Source organism: Lepisosteus oculatus, chromosome 21, assembly GCF_040954835.1.
Source record: "Lepisosteus oculatus isolate fLepOcu1 chromosome 21, fLepOcu1.hap2, whole genome shotgun sequence".
In the NCBI taxonomy this organism is placed as follows: domain Eukaryota; kingdom Metazoa; phylum Chordata; class Actinopteri; order Semionotiformes; family Lepisosteidae; genus Lepisosteus; species Lepisosteus oculatus.
In genome coordinates this window covers 14,078,131-14,102,221 of record NC_090716.1, presented here as the reverse complement: position 1 = coordinate 14,102,221, position 24,091 = coordinate 14,078,131, and the positions used below count along the sequence as shown (strand labels likewise).

Here is a 24,091-nt window from a genome sequence, read left to right as displayed (position 1 = left end):
GGTTGAGAAACAAATTCCCTCATGTGTCCTCATGGTCTATCCTTCACAAATTTCACAGGAAAATAAAAGTTTCCTGAAGTGACCTGCTGACCGGTCACAGCAATTAAATGCACTCTCAGAATCCTTTTCTGCTTGTGCGCTACAAGAGCTTTTCATAGCAATGCAGTTGATGCTGTGTGAAGAGACAAAGTAACTGGAAGTTGGTGTATTCCCACCATGGCTGCCACATGTCTTTCAGAGACACAGTGCCCCTGAGGGACAGCTGACCCTTGTACATCTGGCTTTCGCTACAAGCCAGGTCTGAAGTCCCTCTTAGTCTGGTTGGTGTTTCTCAGGGTTGATAATGCCGGAAGCTGGTATCTCAGACAATGCCTCGCTGCTTTGAAAGCCCTCTTCCTCCATTTAAGTGGTGCCAGGGATTAAACCCTCTGAGCTGTTTAATAATTCCTTTTGTAATTAAAGCCATTTCAGCCCTGGCATCTGGATACCCAGATGAAAATTTGTTTTCATGTGCAGCAGAGCAGCGTAATATGTTTGTGCCTCTTACATAATCTCACCAGGAACAGATGATCCGCTGTTGTGGATGTGAAAATCTGAAGACACTGAAAACAGCTTCCACACTGCAGCTCGGTAGGAAAAGCTCACGGTGCTTTTTGCTCATCTTTAGTACTGTCACCTGACTGTAATACGTTAAAAGTCCCTCAAAACAATCATGTCCTTATAAATCCGGAGCAGGCCTGTCAAACCTAGTGTGAACATGTGGTTCCCTAAACAACAGCACATGATATAAACTTAAAAAAACACAAAATCAAGTAGAATATCTTTCTTGAAATTTAAACTGTTGCTCAATGACTGTCGCTCAGAAAATACAAATGGTTGTAAATGAGAGAAAGCCATTTGGCCAGTCTTGCTCTTTTAGTGACTCTAAGTTTTGTTCAGCCATTTCTTGAAAGAGACAAGAGTTTAGGCCACAAACACTGAGCTAGGAAATTTGTTTTAGACACTCAACACTCTTTGTGCAAGGAAGCAGGAAATGAGAAGGCTCCTACTCAGTCCTAAATGGATTTCTCTTTTGACCATGTGGTTTTGTTTCAACACCATATGCGATTTGGCTTGATCCTCTCTCTACTTAGGATTTTTTACACGTGAACCAAATCTCCTCTTAATTTTCTCTGTTTGGGACTGATCAGGAATCATTTGTGTTGCTCTTCTTTGAAATTTTCTAAACATCTGTGACCAAAGTTAAACAATAATCTAAATGTAGTCTTACCAGAGTGCTGTAAACCTTAAGCATAAATAACTGCTTGATTTAAACTTCACACTTTTTTTTTGTAAATGCTCAATTATTGTTTGCTGTATTATTTCTTCTTCCCATTGGTTTAGGAACACAGAATATGAAAACCCAATTTCTATTCATGTGTAGGTTCCTGCAGCCCAGAATTAGCCAAATGTTCCTGCAAGTGATTACCACTTTGCACATATCAACACTATAAAACATCAGTGATCATGTGTCTGTCATAAACTTTTGTTTAAGTATTTTTATAATTCTCTAGCTACAGTTTCATTTTCACACTCTCCCTATTTTTGCATAATTTTGCAAATTTAATCACAGCTCAATTAGATCACAGCAAGGTTAATTGCAGCCCAATTAGAGAGTAGGTCTCCTTGGGACTTGTTCTACCAAGTTTTCCTAGGACTCCATCTGTGAGCCTACATTACCATTGAGTCTGGGAAATAACCTGATCTTATTAAAAACTTTCTGAAAATTCATGGAGTCAAATGTTTTAGTTTCATTAACTGTCCTTGTTGCTTGTTCAAATACATTTTTAATTAGCTTAATTCTAGTAAATGAAATATATATATATAAACTTTCTATACTGGTCATCAAAAGAAACTGAGCAATTTATTTAAATTAAAATATGCAGATTTTGGACACTGATTGCATGTTTGGGAGTCATTTTGAACAATTACGACAGACTAGGAAACACTCAGGTGACTTTAATAGTTAAAGCACATTAGCACTACCACAGTCCTGTGGCACCCTGACAGGAAGAAGGCTCCACAGCCAAAATGTTGTGAAATGTTGTGTTTCTTTTCTTGTCAATTTAGCAGTTATAAACCTGCGCATGCTGACAGAGCTACTGTACCTAGTTGAACTACTTCAACATATATCATTACAGGTAATCAAGTTTTTGTCAATATACAGGGGTTAATCTCTATTATTGCCATTTTGTGGGAGCCCTTCTGTATTTTTAAGACCAGCAGTTATCCAGACTGATAAAGCTGCCATGGATCTTCTATTAAATAACACAGCATTGCATCACTGAGTAACTGCAGCCACCTCACAGTCATATTGATCAATGTTTCACTCACTAGGCTTGGTGGCATCAGCTGTGACCTTCAAATCAATATTATGTACTTGCTATGTAAGGTAATTGAACAAAACCAGTTTTGTTCTGAATTCTAACACTTAATTCACAAGAGCGTTCATTCCACAGACAGATTTAAAACCCTGGTCTTAAACTCAAACCTCTCGGTGGCTAGTGGCAACTGCCTCCTTCAAATTGAACAAGAACACTTTGTCCTCATTTTAGAGAGTCAATCTGGAATGGAGACATTAGGGGTCTCTCAATATATAAATCCACCCAGCAACAGGAATTTTATCATTCAATTTTGCACATGCATAGTATAGAGCAAAACCGCAAATTCTCTGAAAAGGCGTTGCACTAAATATTTTTTATTTTGTTCACAATTACATGCTAAAAAAGGCTGATAGTCAAGTGCTTTAATAGGCTGAAATACCCAGCAGGCATGGCTGGATTACAGCATGTAAAGCTTTCTTGTGCACTTAAACACTTAAGCAATACAACAGGAGTTTCTTCCCATTCCTGTCAGTAAGCAGGTTTCTTTTGTTGCTGCCTGACTGTGTGAAACGATCACTCACCCAGCACTGTGAGAGTGAGCAGCATGTTCCTGGCCATTTTCCCACAGATGCCCCCACAGCGTGGTGGTGTGGCTTCAGGTTCAATGGGTTCAAGATGGCTCTCATGCATCCTCACCTCCACTTGCTTAGGCATGATGTTGGCACTGAGGAAAACCGAAGAGAAAGAAAGATGGTTACAGTATGTACAGTATTAGAGATCCCTTTCAAACTGTGCAATAAACTGATGCTAATATTTACTGTTCTCAACTTACAAACAGTACCCTTTTTTAAAAATAGGAGTTGGACATTTAACAGATTAACTTTTTTCAAAGCAGACAATTCTGTAAACTGAACCATTAAGGAAGCAAAAGCTGAGCGAAAGTTTCACTCAGTTTTCTGTTGCATACAAATTATTTGCCACATCTTATTGTTTCATTCTTAAAAAAATGACATGCCAAAATTTCCCAAAGAACAGATAATTTGAATATAAATAACAAAAATGCAAAAAATATAATCTAATGATCTTTATAAAGGCCCTTCTTTATTTTTAAGATTGGCACCTTGCCCCGCTCAGTAGATATTAGGAAGCACAGAATTATTTCCTATTGTGAAAGGCAATTCTAAAAAGCCAATTCTAAAAAACCCTAACATATAGATTTGCATCTGAACACAGCCAGCAGTCACATACATTATTTTAATGCAGCAAAAGTATGTGATATACAGAAATTAAAAAGGAGCCAAGATAACTTTTTACAATGTGATATGACTGCAAAACACTAAGAGATTATAACAACAATTGAGCAGAACAGATGGAGAAGACTGCAAAGGATTTGGAACTAAGTGATGAATTATGACAGGACAACTCACACTAGACACATAGATGGATTGAAACTTAATTAACTTGGAAGGTGTAGTATAAATTCAACCAATTCAAATGGAACAGATGCTGCTGCAGGAAGAACTGCTCTGTCCTCTGGGGGCATTATTGTAAGACACTTTGACTGTAGCCTATTTTTTCCTTTGTTTTAATACAAATCATTACTTCTCTCTTTCACACACACAAAGTATTCCTTGTTAATCTTTAATGGCATGTACCTCTGAAGCCTAAAAACTTCATCGGTTTTGATCTTTCTCTTGACCAAATACACTCAAAATACACTCACACATTTTAAATGATCATTATGTTAATTTTTAAACTGGATGTCTGTTCTATCTACTTAGTTATTAAATAAATGATTTTCTCAGGAGAGCCTTTCTTCTCTTGCTCATGGAATTCCTTACCCTACATCCAAAACATACATTGTCTCAAGCCTGATCACCTTGTCAGTGTAGCAGTTTAGCAAAAGTCTCTTTCTCTTTTTTTAAGACAAAAATGTTGCAATACATGGATGACAAGAGTTTCTAAACCTTGGCTGTGTTGTGTTTGATAAATTTTCTAACATATTAACATGAACATGATTTATTTGCCCTCATTGTAATTTGAAAAATTTCTCTAAATGTGCAAGATTACACCTGGAGAATTCTAATCCTTCAACTTGTGTACTGTATATAATTGTCTTGGAAATGAACACCGAACTGGAACTAAGGGAAACACCACACAGGAACACCAGGGAACTCCCTGTAATTCATGTGGACCTTCAACTGCACCACAGAGGATGTGAGGTAATACCAAGTGGACTAATGTTAGATGTGTTTATTTTCATATATTTGATAATACTTTCTTTCTTTGAAGAGAGAGTTTCCTTCTTCATAGACCACGACTACAAGACTTCCAGGTAATCTGAATATCACCTGGTCTGAAGTGAGTGACTATTGTTCTGTATTTGTGGAAATACTGATTTTCTATTTGTTGTATCTACCACCTGAAAAAAAAAAATGTTGTTCAGTGATGTGGAATTTCGAACAGGGGAAAGGTTCCCATTTGTTTAACATCTGCTCAGAGAGTAATTCAGTCCTGAGGAGGTTCTTTAATTGGATAAGACACAGGCTCCCTATTTTCCCTGTACAAGACATGTGCCTTAGCTGTCACTTAGAATATGTTACCATGCCTGTAAAAGGCAGAACTTCCTCTACTGTAAAGATCTATTGTAAATATTATCCTTATTATGTTTTGCCTGCTGGTTACTGTAGTGGTGAAATATATTAATCATGTTACCACTTGGTATTCCTTGACTATAGGGGTTTGTACTGTAATTAACTTATTTGCTTAAATAGCAAGTCAGGACAATTTTGATACTGAATTATGCAACTTCTTAGTGGAACAATTCAGTCTTTTCATCAAGACCTGCCATCAGCATGGGCTATATAGTTTATTCTCTGGGAAATTCAAATGATTACAAAGAAATCTTTCCTGAACTATACACGTTCTATGGTAGTTTTCTCTGAACACACCACTCGGGTGAAAGGCTTTGCCCCCGGAAGCTAATCAAACTGCAGAAAAACATATTTAGACATTCTGTATTCCTTACAACAATTAGATATATGAGTGTCAGGCTGTGGAGGAGACAACCTCCTGGTGCTAGGCGGGTCTCAAGACATCTGAAAACTCAATGCTAAGCGAGGAGGAAAGGGTGACCCAGAAATATATAGCCCCAAACAAAGACAAACCGGAAGGACAAGCAAAGCACAGGGAAACTAGGAACAGGACAGAGTAGGAGCACCCTCTAGCTGTAGAGGGCATGACAATACCCCCCCGGGAGCGAGACAAAAAAAACGTACAAAAGCACACACAACAAAAATAAACCTGGTAAACCAGGGCAACAAACCACTCGAGAAAAACTCACAACAGAAAGGAACCAAGAGTACAGGGAAACAGGGGACGGGGGGGCAGATAACACAGAAACCAAGAAGTGAGAAAACCAAACACCAAGAGTTATAAAAAAAGTAAGAACAAAAATCCTGGGAACAACAAAATAGAAAAACACCGCACACAGGGCACAAAATAAGTTCAACATTCTGTCACGGATACCGCTGAATCACCCGCTCACAGGCACGGAAGTCAGAGATGGCATCCCGCAACGAGATTAGAAGAACAGAAAAAAGCTCAACATTCTGTCACGGATGCCGAGGGCGATAACCCGAGGAAAGCCAGGTATGCATATGCGGATGTCGAGAAGGCATACAGCTGAATGACCTGCTCACAGGCACAGATATCGGAAATTGCATCCCGCAACAAGAAGGAAGAGCCAGCCCAACATTCAATCACGGACGTCGAGAGTGACAACCCCGAGGAAAGCCAGGTATTCGGAAAGGCATACCACTGATGGACCCTCTCACAGGCGTGGATGTCGGGAGTGGCATCCTGCGATTAGAATAGGAGAACTGAAAAAAAAAGGCTCAATGCGATGCGGGAAAACAAAAGGCGCCGCTCGCGGGGTCAAGGTATGGGTCAGCATTCTGTCAAAGATGTCGGAGGGGCAGGCCGTGGAATGGCCAGGAGAGCAATAAAGACCCTATGTATGGTGGCAAAATGTGGGTAATGTGGAGGAGACTAGGTGCTAGGCAGGTCTCAAGACATCCGAACCCTCAATGCTGAGCCATTGGATGCTCCATATATTTTTATACACAGTTGTTTAGAGAATTAATACACAACCAAAATTAATTATCAGTTTCTTTCTGTGTTCACAGTATAAGCTTTTCAGGCCAGGAGTGTTACAACCACTCATGGACCAGCCCAGCAGTGGATACCCTGGGTTGTTTGTGAACTGTGGTATAAAAACTAATGTTAGTTTTGAAGACCGTCAACTTCCTTTTTCTTTTAATTCAAAAAATTAATTATTATTTAACTTTCTTTTCCATATGTAAAGAACAAAAATGACTAATTGAGGAATGCTAATATTCAGGCATTACCCCAGACGACAGTCATGATTAATAAGGCTCAGGTCTGATACCATAATTAAATCGGGAGGAAGTTCTCTGACACATTGCACATTGCAATTCTGCCTTTATCTGTTAAATTTTTTTTAGATTTAATTTCCCCCAGCAATAAGTCTGTTCGGGTAAATCCTAAAGGTGCCTATATATTGGTATCCATTTAAAGAGTGTTTGGTCTCTCCTAGACCTGAAAATTTAATTTAATATTTTGAACAAAGATTTATGACCTCTCAAAAGTCATAGCATTCCCTTCTCCTGTTTTCAAATTTAGAAACTTACAGGTAGTTCTGCATTATAGCAGGAATGCTTATTGAGGAATTACAAAAAAAAATACAAGTTTCCAGGCTCCTCTTTGTTTTTTTATTTACATTTCCATGTTGCAATGAGTGCCTAAACCACCCACTGTGGAGAGAGTCTGTCTCCACACACACTGCATAACCTTCTGGATTTCAGGGGTCAAACAAAGGGATTGGTTTCCTCTTTGTTTCATGGTAAGTGCCTGTTATGTGGCACAGGTATTTAAATATTATTTACACCTTTGAATATATACAGTTTATCTGACTCTTTATAAGCTAAATGTTTGCATACAGTATTTGAGTAGAGTAGCATTACTTCGGAATAATTGTTTTTAAGTTTTCAAGGCAGCAGAGTGATGCAGTGGCTAGCATTGCTGCCTCTCAGTGCTGGGGCTCTGGGTTAAATTCCAGACCTGGAGTGCTGTCTGCGTGGAGTATGTTCTCTCCATGTACAGTACCTGTGGGCTTCCTAGCAGAGCACTGGTTTGGACACAGTGCAACTTACAGGTAGGTTAACTGGCTTCTGCAAAAATTAGCCATACGTGTGCGTGTGGACATGTCTGTGTTTGTGTCTGCGATGGACTGCTGTCTTGTCTAGGGTGTGCGCTTACTTGCCCCAGTTGCTTGACTGGACTATGACCCTGAATTGGAAGAAATGGTTAGAAAATGGATGGATGCTTTCTTACTTTAACAATCTCCTACTGAAATCAAACAAGAAAAGTGTCCTCTCACCATCAAAATGCATTCACACACTGGGGATTTCAAAGATCTGTATGAAATCAGATTGAAGTAAAAAGCTATACTTCAGTATTAAAGGGCAATTCAAAAGATTTTTACTTCAAAATGGGTCAGGAGATGACACCAGCAACTAACTGTGACATTGGAGTGCAGAGCTGTACACTATCTGGGAACATCTGCATTCAGCATAACCCTATTATAAACAATGATCCTGTTACATAATCATAAATAACTATCTAAACAGGTAAATATAACTAATCCAGGATTTTATCATTGATAGTGGAATAGTGCTCCATGTCACTGTGAAGATTGGTTTGCAGCAGCTGTGTCTGCTGGAATTATCGCTGACTTGTCACTTAATCTAAGCAGAAGCAGCAGCTAAGAATCACATGAGAAACACTCAAAGGTTGAAATAATTAAAAACACAGAGCAGGTGACTTAATATATTCCTTCAAGGGAGAGCCAATCCAAAACAAAGCTTTCTCATTGTAAGAGCTTAATTTTCTAACCTGATTTCAGATAAAAAAAAACATTTGTCAGTTTTACAGGGAATTAACTAATCACACCTTCAGTTTGGGAAAAAAAAAATTGTCAGGGCTGCCAACATCTTTAGATGTTACATCAGCCTATATATACTCTGACATATTTAGCTCTGAAAATGAATATTACCAGAATATTCTCTAGACATACTGTAATTCCTCCACAAGTAATTTAGTATTTATTTCTTGAGAATGCTCTGTATTGAAAGGCATTATAGACCAATATCATCTGAATAAAAACTCTATCAGTTGTCAAAGTAACTTAATTCATAAATAATGCCACTTGAATAGGACAAATAAAAAAAATTTAATTGTCAACACTCACTTGCTTTATCTCCATTGTCTGAACATTACCTTTTGTCATTATTACTTCTACCTACTGTCTGAGAGAGCAGCAACACTCTGATTGTGAGTTCATTGCTGTTGTTATAAACCAGAGAGTAACTATAACAGTAATTAATGCCCTCTGTTGTAACACATAAAACGCAAAAAAATAGACAATATGCTGCACAAGGGAAAAAAAACTTCAATTTCTTAATGGACATCTATTCACGAGGCAATAATTATTTACCTAAATGACTTTTGTGCTCAACTGTCAAGCAGCTGAAATCTTTAGAAGTGGAGTCTAGCCTTCACTTTACATGCTGAACACTAACCAATTTGATGTTGACACATACTGTAGGCTATGAAACTTAACGTCTGTGATTTTGCAGTACTGCAATACAACTGTGAGATGCATGATATGAAAATCTATTTCGTGACATAACCCAGCCTATTAAAATGTAAGAAAAAGCTAAAGCAATTGCACTAATTAAAAGCCTTTTTCTTTTTGAAAATCTACATGTTAGGAAATAATAGTGAGGGCCCTATGCAAAAAACCAGGGCGATCTCCAGAGGTGTAGTTGATATAACAATCCGAGGTCTGGAAGTTGAAGGTAAACAAGCTGGTGCAAAAGTAGAAAAAACAGAAGCACAGCAGTGAGGAAGCCAAGAGTCAAAACCAGAACAAGAACCAAAGTACCAAAACATAAACCAGGAGACGTAGTCGGAGAACAAACCGGGGTCAAGAAGCCAAAAACCAAGTAGTAAGTTATGGCAAAAACTGAAGCCAGGAAAAACCCTAATTACTGAGCACAGGGGAGAGTGTGAAGCAGCATGAAATAGTCTGGGGTAAATTGACTAATTTGGAACTGTGCTGGAATGCGAGGTGGAATAACGAGTCCTCCGGGGGTGTGGCATAACACTACAGAAGAGCAAATTCTGAACTCTGAGCAAATATGGAATATGGAAAATTCTGAAAGGCTGCCTGGTAGTGGTTGTGGCTTATTGCTCTCAGAAGAAATGTTTTTTTTTTTTAAATAAAGGCTGTTTTCTTGTAGCACTGGCACCTCAGTTTATTAATTCACTCTGAAGTTAATGTATATTAATGTTAAAGTAGACTTGATCATTTCTCACCTCCATTCCTCTCCTAACATATCAAAAAGTCTACTCTCCCATAGTTTGTCCAGCTTATTCAAACCATCAATCTTTGCTCTTATTCATTACCAAACAAAATAGTTCTTCCTCAGCCTTCCTAAGACTATATTTGGATAAAGTGATATTCAAACCATCCATCAAAATAAAAGAGGTATCATCCCAGACCTATCACGGAAGCCAGAGGCTAGCTGTGGAGAGACTGGCAGAACAGGAAGACCCTATGCGAAGCGGCAGGAACAGCGCAAACACGGGACTCACTCCAGCTCAAGGTAATGGGCGGAGTCGGGGATGAGGCATAAGCCCTCAGGTAGCGGACGTGGGGGGACCTGGTGAGGCGAGCTTCTCAACAACCGATCCCGGTTGACAACAAGACACACCGGAAGAACAAGTAAAGCACAGGGAAACTAGGAACAGGACAGAGAAGGAGCGCCCTCTAGATGTATAGTACCCCCCCCCCCCTTCAAGGGCGGCTCCTGAGGCCCAAAAATGTAAATGAGCTGCACAGCACTGGGGGAAGGAAAAACCTAATTTAACTGAAAGGAAACCTCCGGGATTCCACAGCTGAAAGCTACCCCCTCCTCCAGGATAAAAACCTTTATTGAGTAGAGGAAGGGTGGGCCGTGCAGGGCTCTGGGGGAGCGAGACAAAAACCAGACAAAACATGTAAAAAGCATGAACAACAAAAATAAACCCTGACAGAACAGGGGAACAAACAACACGTAAAAATAACTCACAACAGGTAAAAATTAAACCTTATATACAATTAGCATTTTACGTACTGAAGTTGGAGATCAATTCATAAGAGGTAATTTCCCATTGACAATAAAGTACTGTCAAATTACCACCATCTGACAGGGCCAATGCTGATGAGATTTTGCAACACAAATTAGTTGAAATCAGCACTTCAGGCAGAACCACTAATGGTGTTGCACAACAAAGGACTCTCAGGAAATGTCAAAGTGTCATTAGGAGGTACTGTAGGATTAGTGAGCTGTTCAGCTAGGATTACAGGGCCCCTGAGGTCAGGACTACTGGGGGTCAGTTCTGAGGTTAATTCCCGGTCCATGGAATTGCAGGGCCCAGGCTAGGACCAGGTTCTGTGCTCTCAAGTTAGCCCCTTGTACTGATCCTCTTTAATTCAGACATTGTGTGTCATTAAGGTGTCTTGATTAATCAAGAAGCATGGAAATGGAACATTTTAAACACACAGAGAAAATGTACTGTATAGTGACAGACATGTCTTGGGGTTTATTAGGAGACATGCGGGTCTTTGATAGAGCTTTAAATCAGTGGTGCTCCAGGACTGGAGGGCCAGAAGGCTCTGGTTCCCTTCACCTGAACCCCTAATTACCAAATCATCAGTATGAAGCCTTTTCTTGTTCTATAGAAGCTGGAGAGTTAACAATAATAAAATCTGCTGGACAGTAGCCCTAGAGGTTCAGAATTGGGCTCTGCCACTTTAACATGTGAACCTGACTGTGTGTCTTATATACAATGATTCATAAACATACACATTTGGTACTGGGATCTGATGGCTTGGGTTCTATGAACCCTGCTAACACAAAACCTTGGATCTTTATACAATGAAAATCACAGAGGCAACCTGTAGATCCTGCACAGGACTGCTATTTTCCCTCCTAGAATATTTTCTCAGAAAACCTGCATACTGTAACACAACGGGGGCTCAGGCGGGCGCCCTTGCCGCATTAGGTCGGCCCCTTCACCGTCCGGGGCTCGAACCCGGGACTTCCGCGTCTCTCTGCAGCGACCTAGCCCCGTGAGCTAAAGAGAGATCTCTCTACAGCCCAGTAGCTGTGGTCCTGCTATCACAGGGAAGGGCGGTGACGTCACCCGCTCTGGTACGCCGGCTCTTACTGACTGACTAGCAAAATCATGTTTAGATACTCCCTTTTTACTTTTCTTAAAAAAAAACTATCTACACCAAAAAAACAGCTTCCCAATAAATATTCCAAATTTAGTGTAATCAAGTCTTCTAATATCCAGAACATTCATACCAGCTCTGGGAAAACAAGACTGTGTATCCACCCTCTGAATCGTGTGCTGGCAGGCCATCCGTGTCGCTAAAAAATAATGACAACGGTCAACTCCAGAGGCTCTAATGGAATGGCTGCTCTTACATACTTTCATAACATATGGCTGCATCAGGAATAGCAGTAATATCTGTAGCTATTATAGCCAGAATCATAATATAAGTTTATTTAAATAATGTATTTGGCTGGCGATAACTAAGATAGGCACCATTATTTTACTCTATATGCTTATAAGGCAGGATAATTATAGGTAATAAAATGTAATACTCCATTTTATGCTAAGTTCTAAAGAGGTCACTTTCATTCCCTAAACATCATGGTATTCACATATATAGACCAAAGATGAATTGTTATGCAGGACATGCTGGGTGGACGTTGATGCTACAGGCAACACAGGCAGGAGAATGATCTGAGGTCAACAGACACAAGACAATGCTGTTTCTATATCCAGCTTTAGGTGACATTTCTCTTACACTCAAAGGTCAGGGAGCACAAAAGTTCAAAGCACACTTTAATGTCACGTACATTAACATCACATCTACAGTACATTAAAACTGAACCCTAATGTAATTAAAAGCATCTTGAGGCACTTTTAGTCACATAAAGCTTGAAAAAAAACAGCTAGAACAAATAATCAGCCAGCATTTTTCTGAATAATAATGACAAGGACCAAAGAAGAATTTTTACTTTTACATTGCTCTGTTACTGTAGTAGCTATAATTTGATGACAAACCTAGCACACACCATGCTCAAATTACACCAGAGGCAAAATAAATGTTGTTTGATTAATGTAATAAATATACTGTGCGTGCATACAGTACAGTATCTCTTTATCTACAGTGTATAGAACATGCAGTGCACATCTTTAAAGTGACTGAACAACACATTTTCACTACATGGAAATCTTTCGCATTATCTGAAATAATCGAACCGTTAAAGTCTGAATTACTGCAATTATTTTCACATGAAAGCTTGAGGCCCCAAAAACTAGAGCTCTACTTATGATCAAAATATTTAAACAAAATTACACATTGCTTATTGCTTCCTGCATGTGAATCTGAGCACAAACAAAACATCCACTTTTGAAAACAAAATGTAAAAGAAAACCCTCTGGAACTGCACTCACCACAGCCTTCCAGTGAAGGTTACGGTAACAGGGTTACACTCCAGCCGTGAGCTGTAAGGAGCTGGGGGAGACTAGGAAGATCACAGTTTAATTGGTTTATCCATCTGCTATTTTAGACGGGATCCTCGAAAGATTTGGCCACAGTGCACACGTGCAGTGGATTGCTAGAGATTGCAGACTAGCTGAAGTGTTTTTAAGTGCTACCTTTTTATCTAGAGAATTTAGCCCAGCCAGGGGCACACAGAAGAATACTTTCTGAGCAAGCTGTCCAGAATATGCAATGTGCTAGAACAGCAAAGCATCTTGGTCATTGAGTTTTGCAACAGGCACACACACAGGGAGAATGATAGAAGACAGTGTAAGCGGCCAGCAAAAATCCCTACTTTGTTTTCCTTTTAATCCCTCCATTTAAAAAAGCATGCTTTAAACTGCATTTGGGCTGTACGAAAAAAGCCCAGTGAGAGCCATTGGATGAGAGGAGCAAACAGCCTGGCTTACAGTCACATAAGCCTGCTCTCGCAATACGTTAGGAGGTACTGTACATAAGGTTATTTCAGGTTGGTAAACAATTTAAGGTGGCTTGGTCTCGCGATAAAAGAAAAAAATACTAGGAAAAGTCAGCGGTCAACAAGAAACATTCATTCTCTCAGAGACAGTTAGCTTGTGCATTTTTCAAGAGACTATTACAAGTAACATGGATTTTCTTATTTCATATCTTACTGTACTTGTACATACTTGTATGTACTTTAGACATTGCAAACCCTTTGTAACGTTGCGACATCATGGTACAGGGCTTTAGCCTCTCACAACACCACACTTGGTTACAGGTGTATACTGTTCGAGATACTCGGGGTGTGACAGGCATCTACTCTCATACTGTACAGTATGCGTTGTCCCGGGACAGACAACATTTAGATACACAGTATATGACTCATGAGATATAAGATGTAATTAATGTGACTCTGCCATTGAGAGACAAACACCACTTTTTTTTTTAATACAGCCTACTGGTTTGTGCTTTATGACTAAACTACACTAGTATGCCAATTAGTTAATTAGTCCCACAGTTACAACACACCAAGATGCACAACCTTGCCAATGGGAACATATTAAAAACTTTCTCAATTACAACAAACTCCTGCTGACAAATGCCAGGAAGATTTGTTTCTCCTCAGTTAATTATTTCAAAAATTTCTACAAGTTGATATGCAGCTGTTAATGATTCTACATAAATTAAAACCGCTGCTCTACTCCAAAGCTTCTTTACTCCAAAGCTTCTTTCTATCCTTAATTCTTTAAACTGATATGGTTTTACTTGAGCGCTTGAGAACAACAGGCCTGACCATCACTTTCTACAATTACTACCTTTTACAAAAACAGCAGTTCAAAAGCTCAGTATGTATTTTTTCAATGCTTAACACGTGAACATTAATTATTACCATTTATTTGGCTAATGATTTTATCCAAAAAGATTTAGCTGTACTAATTTATACAGCTGAGTATTTTACTGAAGCAATCTGAGTTAAGTGCCAAAAGCCTCAACACTGCTCTGCCTAGCTGTATAAATGGGTATAAGCCACTTTGGATAAAAACATCCAAACAAATAAAGTAATATAACATTATCCCTACTGGAGACCTTTATAGTCAATATATGTACAGTATAATGATTCCATGATAATTCTTCCATGAGGTAATCAAATAAAAAGATATGAAAAAAGATATCAAATAAGTTTTCACAGAGTAAAAGTCTGAGGTTTAGTGATGTTCTTCCAAATGTTTAAGATAAACACATTCTGAAAGTAGTTGCAATGTAACAAGTAGTTTTTAAAAATAGACCAATTACATTGAAATTAATCTGAATTAATGTTTACACATTTATTAAAATTTAAATACAGAGCCCAGTACATTACAGCCTCATTTTAACATGAATAAATAGTCAGTGTGCCTAAAAACTGTGTCTACCATTACATCACTAAAGTATTAACACTGCTAGCAATAGTCCTTCTATAAGAAGATCACAAGCATCTTTTATTGAACTCTTTTAATTGGGCACAATGTTGCTGTTAAATGTACAGTATATCCTTGCAATCCAGCTCTTCGTTTGAGGTTTCCACATATGTGACTAAATTAGAATTAGACTAGACATTTCTCCATTTATCCAAGTGTGTATAATAAGCCATGATGTATAATTGGTAACTACGTTGTTAGGCAAATACAGTACCAATATTTCTTTATATTTCTCCTCAGTGTGGAAGGCTCTATGGTTAAGAGCCCCAGACAGTCAAAAACAGCCTCTTAAAGGGCCACCCTCCTCTCGGTGTTGTTGGCTGTTGTGAAGCCCCGGTCCACTTCTCCATTTCCTCTAAGAGCTCTTTGTGCTGCAAAGAGCAGCTCTGTATCCACTGCTGCCCAGCCAGCTCTGCCTCCAGTCTTGGCAGGACCAAGGAGCTCTGTGTGCCCAGACATTCAAGCGCAATGACCCTCAGAGGTGCCAGTGATGTCATGCCTGCCCACCGTGAGAGAGGGGCTCAGGGTGCTCTCCACACTCTTTCCGGCCACCTCAGGGATGAATAAACCTTTCAGATGATAGCCCATTGTGCTTCATCATTGAGCTGGATTATACCAATTTTATGCTCAGGGATGGCTGTGCAGCAGCTTTGAGAAGGTTGGAGTGCAGTGGGAGCTCAAGGGGGTTGTCGTAGCAACACGGCATCTTACTGAAGAGCAGAAGGAACACAGGAAGGGTTTAGACTGACTGACACTGCAGAATCCATCTCAGGGGAATGCACATGAAGGGGAAAAGAGGAAGCCTTTAGTTGCAAACATGAAAAGCGTGTTGGACATCAGAGCTGAGTAAAGATGGCAGTGTCTGACACCGAGTGCAATGCACTTCTTTTCAGACTGTAGGACTTCCGCATTTGCAGAGGTACATTGCAAGGCAAAGAATTAATGAATTTCTTATAAAAGATGAAAGTATGAATAATATCCGTATATTCAGTACAGGTGTGTTCAGTACTCATAATATTGCAGCTACGTTCAGTGGTGTCTGTTCTGGGAGGCTATAAACTCTTTCAGCCACAAAAGACATCATGTCAGTAGACTCCTCTGGAATAAAAGAGCTGTCACTTCTCCACTCAGAATAGGAGACGTAGACAAAAAGTGAAAAGCACTTGAAACTCTTCTAAATACTTCATCAGATTCTTTTAGCAGCTATACAGATTGCACAAAACTCTTCCAGGTTAAGTTTTATACTACAAAGACACAGGGCAACCCATTCTGATAAAGAATTTCTCATGAATGAAAGCCACTGTTTTTCATGAATTAATTAACTGAGACAGATTCTGGGTTTCAAAGCCTATTAACATCTGATCGCAGTGGAATGCCTGACCTGTCCCTAAGTGATGGGGAGGTATGGGACCAGATGGAAATCGTTCTGAGCTCCATTTACAGCCAGGGTGCAATGGTGAAAGACTCTGAGGTGTCTTTAAAGGACAAACCTTTTTGTATAAATAATGACATTGTCCCATGGAATATGAATTTCGATTGATTAATTCAAAACATTTTATCTTAACTGGGTGAAGAACAAAAGATTTATACTGAACTTTCCCAGACCGCATCAATATTTCAGGAAAGTCATATTCCTAATATTTAAGTGAAGATACAGTAATAAGAACACAAAAACAATGCCTGTAGCTTGTCATTCAAACGTAAGAAGTAAATGGAGTGAAAACTTAAAATGGTCAAAGTCACGTTTGTGATTGTTTTTAATATCATATTTTAGCCATAGATGTGAAGCTCAGCTTTGGGTATAACAGCCACTGAATATGGCAAGTCAGCATTTTCAGTTAATCATAGGCTTCTAGAGTACAATACCATCTAGAATTCGACAATTATTCATAACAGTTTATAACATTTAAAACTGAAGTTTTATCATGGTTCAAAGCAAATTAATCTTATAATCATTAATCTTCTGATTTCTTTTTTAATGACTAACATAATGTCATTGTATCCTGATAAGTGATTGGTCTACTAATGTGACTCTTTCAATTTCTGCTCAATAAATTAATACATTTAACATGCCAATATTTTTGTGCACTTTACCATTTGTCATATCTATGTATCATATTTACCATACAGTAAGTCTTGAGCTGCTTTTAGCTCATTCTGCAGCAGCTTTAGAGCCATGTGCTGTCAATAGAGCCTTGCTGCCATTCTGGGGCAGCCCCTCAGATAGACTAGTAAACAGTAGGGCTAACTCCTCTTTAACAATAACTCAATGCTTTGTGTAGATCATGCTAATAGACAGGCACAAGTGTGGCACATATTAAATTATGTAACTATTGTGTATAACAAAGCAGGCAACGGGGAGATCTAAGCATCATGTTCTTAGCTGGAGTGCCTTGTCGATACAGAACACCTGCGCGGAGCATGAATCCATTCTTGGGTTTGCACCTGCTGCCTGTGCTGTGGCACTTATTTGCCCATCCTGCCATGACTACATACCAGCAGGACTTTACACACCCTCCCACTGCTTGAGTAATAATAGCTTTCTTGCTAGATCGGGATGCAAACGTTTTGGCACGGGTGCTCTACCTGCCAGGTTTGAGTTTCACTGAGCATCTGTGGGACGCTCTGGGACAACATGTGGCACCTACTGTAGGGCTCGGAGACCAGTGAACCAGCACACCTTTTTCCAGACTGTACACAAGGAACAGGATACAGCTTCTGCAACATGCATGTGATATTGCAAAAGATGTATCACAGGTAAAAACAATTCACATTATTTAACTAGCACTTTAACAGCAGAAGGCTGATCAAATCCTAAATGATAAATGTTAGATCAGTGTAATGATTCTACCTTCAATTCAGTAAGATAAACCTGTAAATCAGTAAACCTGCAAATCAGTAACCCTGCTAAAAATCAGGAAACCTGCTTCCCAATAACTTTGTCAACCTTCAGTTTGTTTCTGTGATGTTTGGTACATAGAAACTGGGGCACATTGGAAAAAAAACTGTAACTAACTTGTATTCAAAGGTTAAAATGTGTCTGGTAAGCATGACCTCAACTCAAGGTTATGAATCTTTGGCTGCTACTTTGAATTCAGTCAAATAGATAGCAGGGATTCCTGGAATAAAGTGTGTTAAAGGTTCTAGAACTTAAACACAGATTTATTATTAACAGACACACAAACTTTGACAGCTCTCAAAGCAATACTATACCTTCATTATCAGATCTCTCTATGGAAATTTAAATAAGTATTAAAGGAAGTACCCAAGACAGGTACTGCTGCTTCAGAGACAATTTAATATTCTAAACATGTACTGTATGCTCTGCCTTTTTACAGGTGGAAATTTATGGCACATTGACAGAATTCGGCAGTATCCAGAATTGCTTGATTTGGAGTATCCATAAAATCTGCTGGCGATAATTGTAAGTTAAAAATAGCATGCATTTCAGTACATTTTTCAATCACTTTTTCTTTATGTTTCTCTTTCATATGGGAATCACGTGAAGAACCAGAGGGCATCAATTTTACAGTCTGTTGGACAGCTGAATGAACAGATCACCCATATAAGCCAGCACATGTGACCTCCAAGCTGTCTGAAAGGATCCCAGTTCGTCTGGCTCTGCAGTGGTGTAGGAGCCCTCTCTGATACACTGTAATCCCCCCAGTGTCTCATTGCACAGCCACATGTACTTCCATCCGCTCATGTTCTTAGGCAGCCACACTCACGTTCGTCTGCAGAGACCAAAACATACGACTTCACTAGCTAACCCCACCTGACTGATTACAGCCATTGTCTATAATTATCAGAGTAATCTCTGTTGATCTGCACTAATCCACAGAAAGCATACACTTGGAAGTGCCATGGGTACACAAGACATTACTGCACAGGTTGCTGGATTACTGCATCTTTGTCTCTTCGCTTCTAGGCTTTTTATCATGCCCACCCAACAAAATCAAAAGGCAGCACTCTGGTTTAAAAACCATCACACTGATGCCTCAAAGACTCCTCTCATGGCTGTTTACTCTTCTCCTGCACTGATACCTTTAGAGCTCAAATTCTATTTTTGCACACATAATTTATAGAGGAGGATAACTGCATACAGAAAATAATGAGAATTTCAGATACATATTTCAACTCTGACACAGCAGCCATATAACCCTGCAGCTCTCAGCTGGCAGCCCACTGAAGCTCAGCAGGGTTGAGCCTGGTCAGGACCTGGATGGGAGACCTCCTGGGCAGCTATGGTTGCTGCTGGAAGTGGTGTTAGTGGGACCAGCAGGGTGGGTCCTAATGCCCCAGTATAGTGGCAGGGACACTTGTTGCTTTTCCTGTTTCTGTTTTTGCTGATTCCTCTATTTTATGTCATTAGCAAATTTTAAAACTTGTTTTCTAACTATGTTAGAAACTAAATCATTAATCTATATCAGAATGATGGCAGTCTTAAATGGATCCCTGCAGTACACCACTGCTTACTATTCATTTGAGAATCAACCTTTGATAAGGGACCTCATCAAAAGCTTTCTGGAAGCCAGTATATACTGTATTATAACTACTTACTATCCTTGTTAGTCTTTTCCAGTGTACCCCACATTTATTTGAAACAAAAGGTGTCAAATTCATTTGCTATTGTGGGTGAAATGTTGTGATTTAAAGATAGTTCAAGCAAGCCTTACATTATCAAAATCATCACATTGTATTATTGGAAGCGTTTCATGTTCTTTGGTATTTTTTTCAACATACATTTAAAATGCAATAAGCAGTCATTTAAACTTTAATTATTTATTTAAAGATGTGGGGATTGGCTGAGCATTACTAACTGTAATTTGAAATACCATAGTGTGGAATTACCTGGGGACACTGCTGTCCAGTGGAGGCGGAGCCCTGGATTGAGGGCTACACATTGCCTTAGCAACCACAGCTGTGGCTCGTCCTTAATCAGCCAGGACAGCTGGCCCTTTAAGACACACTGAGCTCCTCCCTGCCAGGGGAGGGCCTTCCACCAACAGTCCCACAGGGAACTGTGAGGTGAGTGTTAAGGCTGCCTTTTTGTTTTTTTTTTCTAGTTTTTGCTGACCTCACACCGTTGTCTCCGCCCCCTCAGACAGGCTCCACCCACTCCTGCATTGTTACAATAGCCGTGATTATGGTACATTAGATACATTTGTCCCACATTGAAAACAATGATTTTAGGATGTATTGTTCACCTATTAGTAAAAATAAATGTACAATCATGCAAGAACATAAGTAAGATTACAAAGAAGAGGAGGCCATCTCCTCCCACAACCATCTGGTGCCTCTTATTCTAAGTTTGAAGTGCACTTCTACATAGTTTTCATTTATATCCTATGCTTCATGTTTTATTTTTTACCCTGAAGTCCACTGGCTTATTACTTGTCAGTGCCCTTGAAGATTTCAAATACTTATATGATAAGATTCCCTCATGGTCGTCTCTATTAAAGACTAAAAAGGTTCACTAGTTCTATCAGCTCTATCAGCCTGTGAGTGCAGGAGATGACCTTTCACAATACATCTAGTTACTCTTCTCCAGACTTCACAGTGGAAATATGTTAACTAGTATATTATACAATTGTAACATAACTTCTTTGGGTTTGAATTTGACAAAATAGCCTTTGTTTGTTTGCCTTTGTTAGCACTTGCCCACATCTGAAAGATGCAAGCTATGTGTCAAATAACCACCCAAGTATTTTTCATAAACAGCCTTTTTTAGCTCAGCATTTCTTAATTTGGATTTTTAGTTTATGGTTTTGCTATCTTTATAAAAAACTTCAGTGCCGACTGCCAAATATTTGCACGGTCTTGATTCACTAAGAAGTTTGCTAACCCTTCCATTTTGGTATCTGCAAACGTGACTAGTTTATAGACTCTACTGGACTACAACCTACATGATCGATAGAAATTAGAGAGAACAGTTGTCCTGATGCAAATCCCTCTAGTACTCCACTAACTACACCAGGTTTGAGCTTTCACCCCATCTTTACTGTTTGGTATTTATTAACCAATCCTCAAGGCAAAAAAACAAATTTCCTTGAATGCCTAATATGAAAAAATACGTTTTAAATGATCTTTGTTCCCATCAAGAACATTCTAAAAATCTGAAACTTATTGAATCTTCAAAGACGTCTGACTTGTTGGCTAGCTAGGCAAAACCTTTTCTACATCCATATTGATGGTACATTAGGATTTTAATTCAATTTAGGTGATCTTATTTAAAAACAGATTTTAATTTGTTGCTGCCATTTTAAAATGACCTAAAATTCATTTAAACTGTAAAGTGGAACTGAAATCTTTTTTTAAAGGTAAGATTCAGTCAATCCGTAGTTTATTTGTGAGCCCAGATAAAACAGAATGGTGATGCATAGGATTTCTGAGAGTGTACACAGCAGCTTGGCACAGGGGGTTAAACTATCGTCAGAATTTGTTTAATCTTTCAGTTATCAAAAAAGAATACAAAATTGTGCCAGATTAGCAATGAAACTGCTACGTGGTAGAGCATAGCTGTATTAAACCTTTGCTTCCACCTAACAACCATTGCTGCCACTACAATGTGGGGGGTGCTGGCTCTTTTAATGAGCCCCTTTGGGTCAGGAAGGAGGCGATCAAACACCAGCTGGTGGAGACTTCTGAAGCAGGATCTCTGCTGCTTCTAGTCACTCATGCAGACAGCTGCATTGTTGCTGCTAATGATACATTTCTCTCCAGCAGGCATGACAGCAAGAGAGCTACAATTAAGCTGCTACTTTCTGGTTGGAAGGCAATCTGGGCTAAAGCTAATTTTGTTTTCATAGACTGGAAATCAGCAGATCCCCCTGCCTTTTAATTGAAGTTTTACCTTTCAGACCTTGTCTACACCATAGTGCAAGACTGAGGATTTTTATAGGAGGGGATGGATATTGAAGAGTCTCCCTATAGTGCAAGACTCCACCAACACTGTGAATATTTGAAAGTCTCATCTAACTCATTGTTTTATATGGTAGTGAAATGTACAGTTCAATCACAGACTAGGACAGGGCTCAGTGATGTCACGTAGTGTTTCAGGACCCATTGCAGACAGCACGATCTGGAAGGGAGTGAACAGATATGGGGAGGAGACAAGGAACTGGGCTGGTAGACGAACAGGGGGACGTGTTAAAGGTGCTCGGGGGGCGTAGTCCAGGCAAACTAGTCCAAAGGGTGTTCGTAGGGAAATCTGCAAATGTCCAAAGCCGGGTGATCAATCCAAGACAAAGACAAACGAAGTTAAAAGCAGGAACGGGATCAGGCGAAGGGTTGGGGGAATAAAAAAGGGTAACGGGGCCAGGCACTCCCAGCCCTGGACACAGATGGTCAGGACACCGGGGAAAAATCTTGGCTTTTGGACAACCCGGAAAATAGGCATGCCTTGTGGCTTCCATCTTCCAATTCTGAGCCCGGAACACTGGCTTTTAAAGGGGAGACTGGAATAGGAGGCAGGTGCAGGAGATCAGATAAAATGTGAAAGAGCCAGAGCACCCTTAAGGGGGAGGGATTAGAATCGTGACAGGTGACCTGCGGCACATGTGCCATTATTGTCACACAAAAGTTATTTTTAATTGCATGTACAGTAAAAGTCTAATAAGCTACAAAGACACTAAGTTAAAGAACGATAAAAACTATGCACGATTGTTAAGCAATTCTTTACAGCATGCTACCCAATGAAAGCTCTTTGGTGTAGAAAAAACAAATTGCTTGGTTTACTTACTGCATTATTTTTAGAAGGGCTAGACTAGTTTTTTCACAGTAAAGCTCACAATCATTAACACTGATAATATTTTTCACACATAAGTATAAAGAAAAAGATTGTAAAGTCATGGGAAGGTTTTGGAACACTTTATGGACTGTCTTGATGTAGTCACAAACTTTTAAATGCACTGCAGTAAAGTTAACTTGCGGTTCGATATTTGCCTAATTTTTATTTTTGGAAACTTAAATAGCATCTTAACAGAATCACCTAGAGAGTGTCAAAATTCTTCCATTATTGAAGATGATTTGAGAATTTTCACAACTGTCACTTTGTCATTTAAATGTTTTAATTTATTTTTGAGATACAATGTTTCAGATGTCAATATCTTTGCAAGGCAAATACACAGATTTAAAACCAATGATGTTTAAAAGATTTAGATGTTGGATTTTTTTCAGCATTTAGATTAACATACTTCTGTGAACAGGTATTTTCACACAAAGTCAGTTTTTGTTACCCTCCCACAGCCAGTTAACAACTGAGCACTCAGAGGGTTGGATGCTAGCTGCCTGAAGTGTCAGGCTACAAGCCTGTGATTTGCAAATTCAGCAAAGGAAACAAAGGCAAGGATCACTCCACATGGTTAGACATGCATACTGATATATTCATGTTAGATATTATTATATATTAAACTTGTATTAATAAAATTGTAAGGATGGTTATTATTGAGATTTAAAAGGTATCGATGTCACACAAATCCATAAAAATATGTACATGAGCTAACTCTTGGCTCAACACTTCTGAGAGGTTGTCAACACCTGGTCTAAGACTACACTGAAAGGAGAAACAGAACCAAGTGCAAAGAAAAGCACCAAATAGTGCATGAAGGACAGAATCAGGCCAGTACCTACTGCTAATCAATTTACAGAAGAAAGAAAATAAAATGTTACACCTGAGAAACAGTGGCCAAAACTGCTACTACCACAAGGTCCTACTGAGCCAGTACTGCCCAGAGGAAAGCCTCCTCAGCCAGGACAGCACAATTAATGCCACAATACCTTTCCCTTGATAAACTGGTGACCCTCTGGTTCAAGTCTAATTTGTACAGGCCTTTCCAAAAAGACCCCTAAAGTTCTACACACCTACTGTAAGCCCTTTTTTCCCGTATAAATCCTTCATTTATGTACTAAATCTGAAAAGGCTATTCAGTCCTTTAGCAATGCCTCCTCTCCTTTGTAACCTTTCTTTCTTAAGTCTACCGATTTCCTCCCACTTCCTAGGAGTAAATATGCACCAATGCAATTCCTGCGAAGGCCACTGTAGACATTGTGCTACAACATTT

General features: G+C 39.3%; 1 protein-coding gene across 5 annotated transcripts in view; it reads right to left on the bottom strand.

Annotated features, from left to right (window-relative positions):
* LOC102682813 (excitatory amino acid transporter 2) overlaps positions 1 to 24,091 on the bottom strand; it is a 61,248-nt gene that overhangs the window by 21,933 nt on the left and 15,224 nt on the right. For 3 of the 5 annotated variants that reach the window (XR_001477325.2, XM_015338339.2, XM_015338341.2), the window contains exon 3: positions 2,945 to 3,087. Coding sequence is in view for 4 of the 5 variants with exons in the window: in XM_015338339.2 (XP_015193825.1) it covers positions 2,945 to 3,077 (133 nt within the window). In the remaining variant the exon portion in view is untranslated. Of the gene's footprint in view, positions 1 to 2,944; positions 3,088 to 11,860; positions 11,927 to 13,022; positions 13,232 to 24,091 lie in introns of those variants that run through there. The other 2 variants (XM_006642447.3, XM_069181507.1) reach the window with 2 other exon arrangements.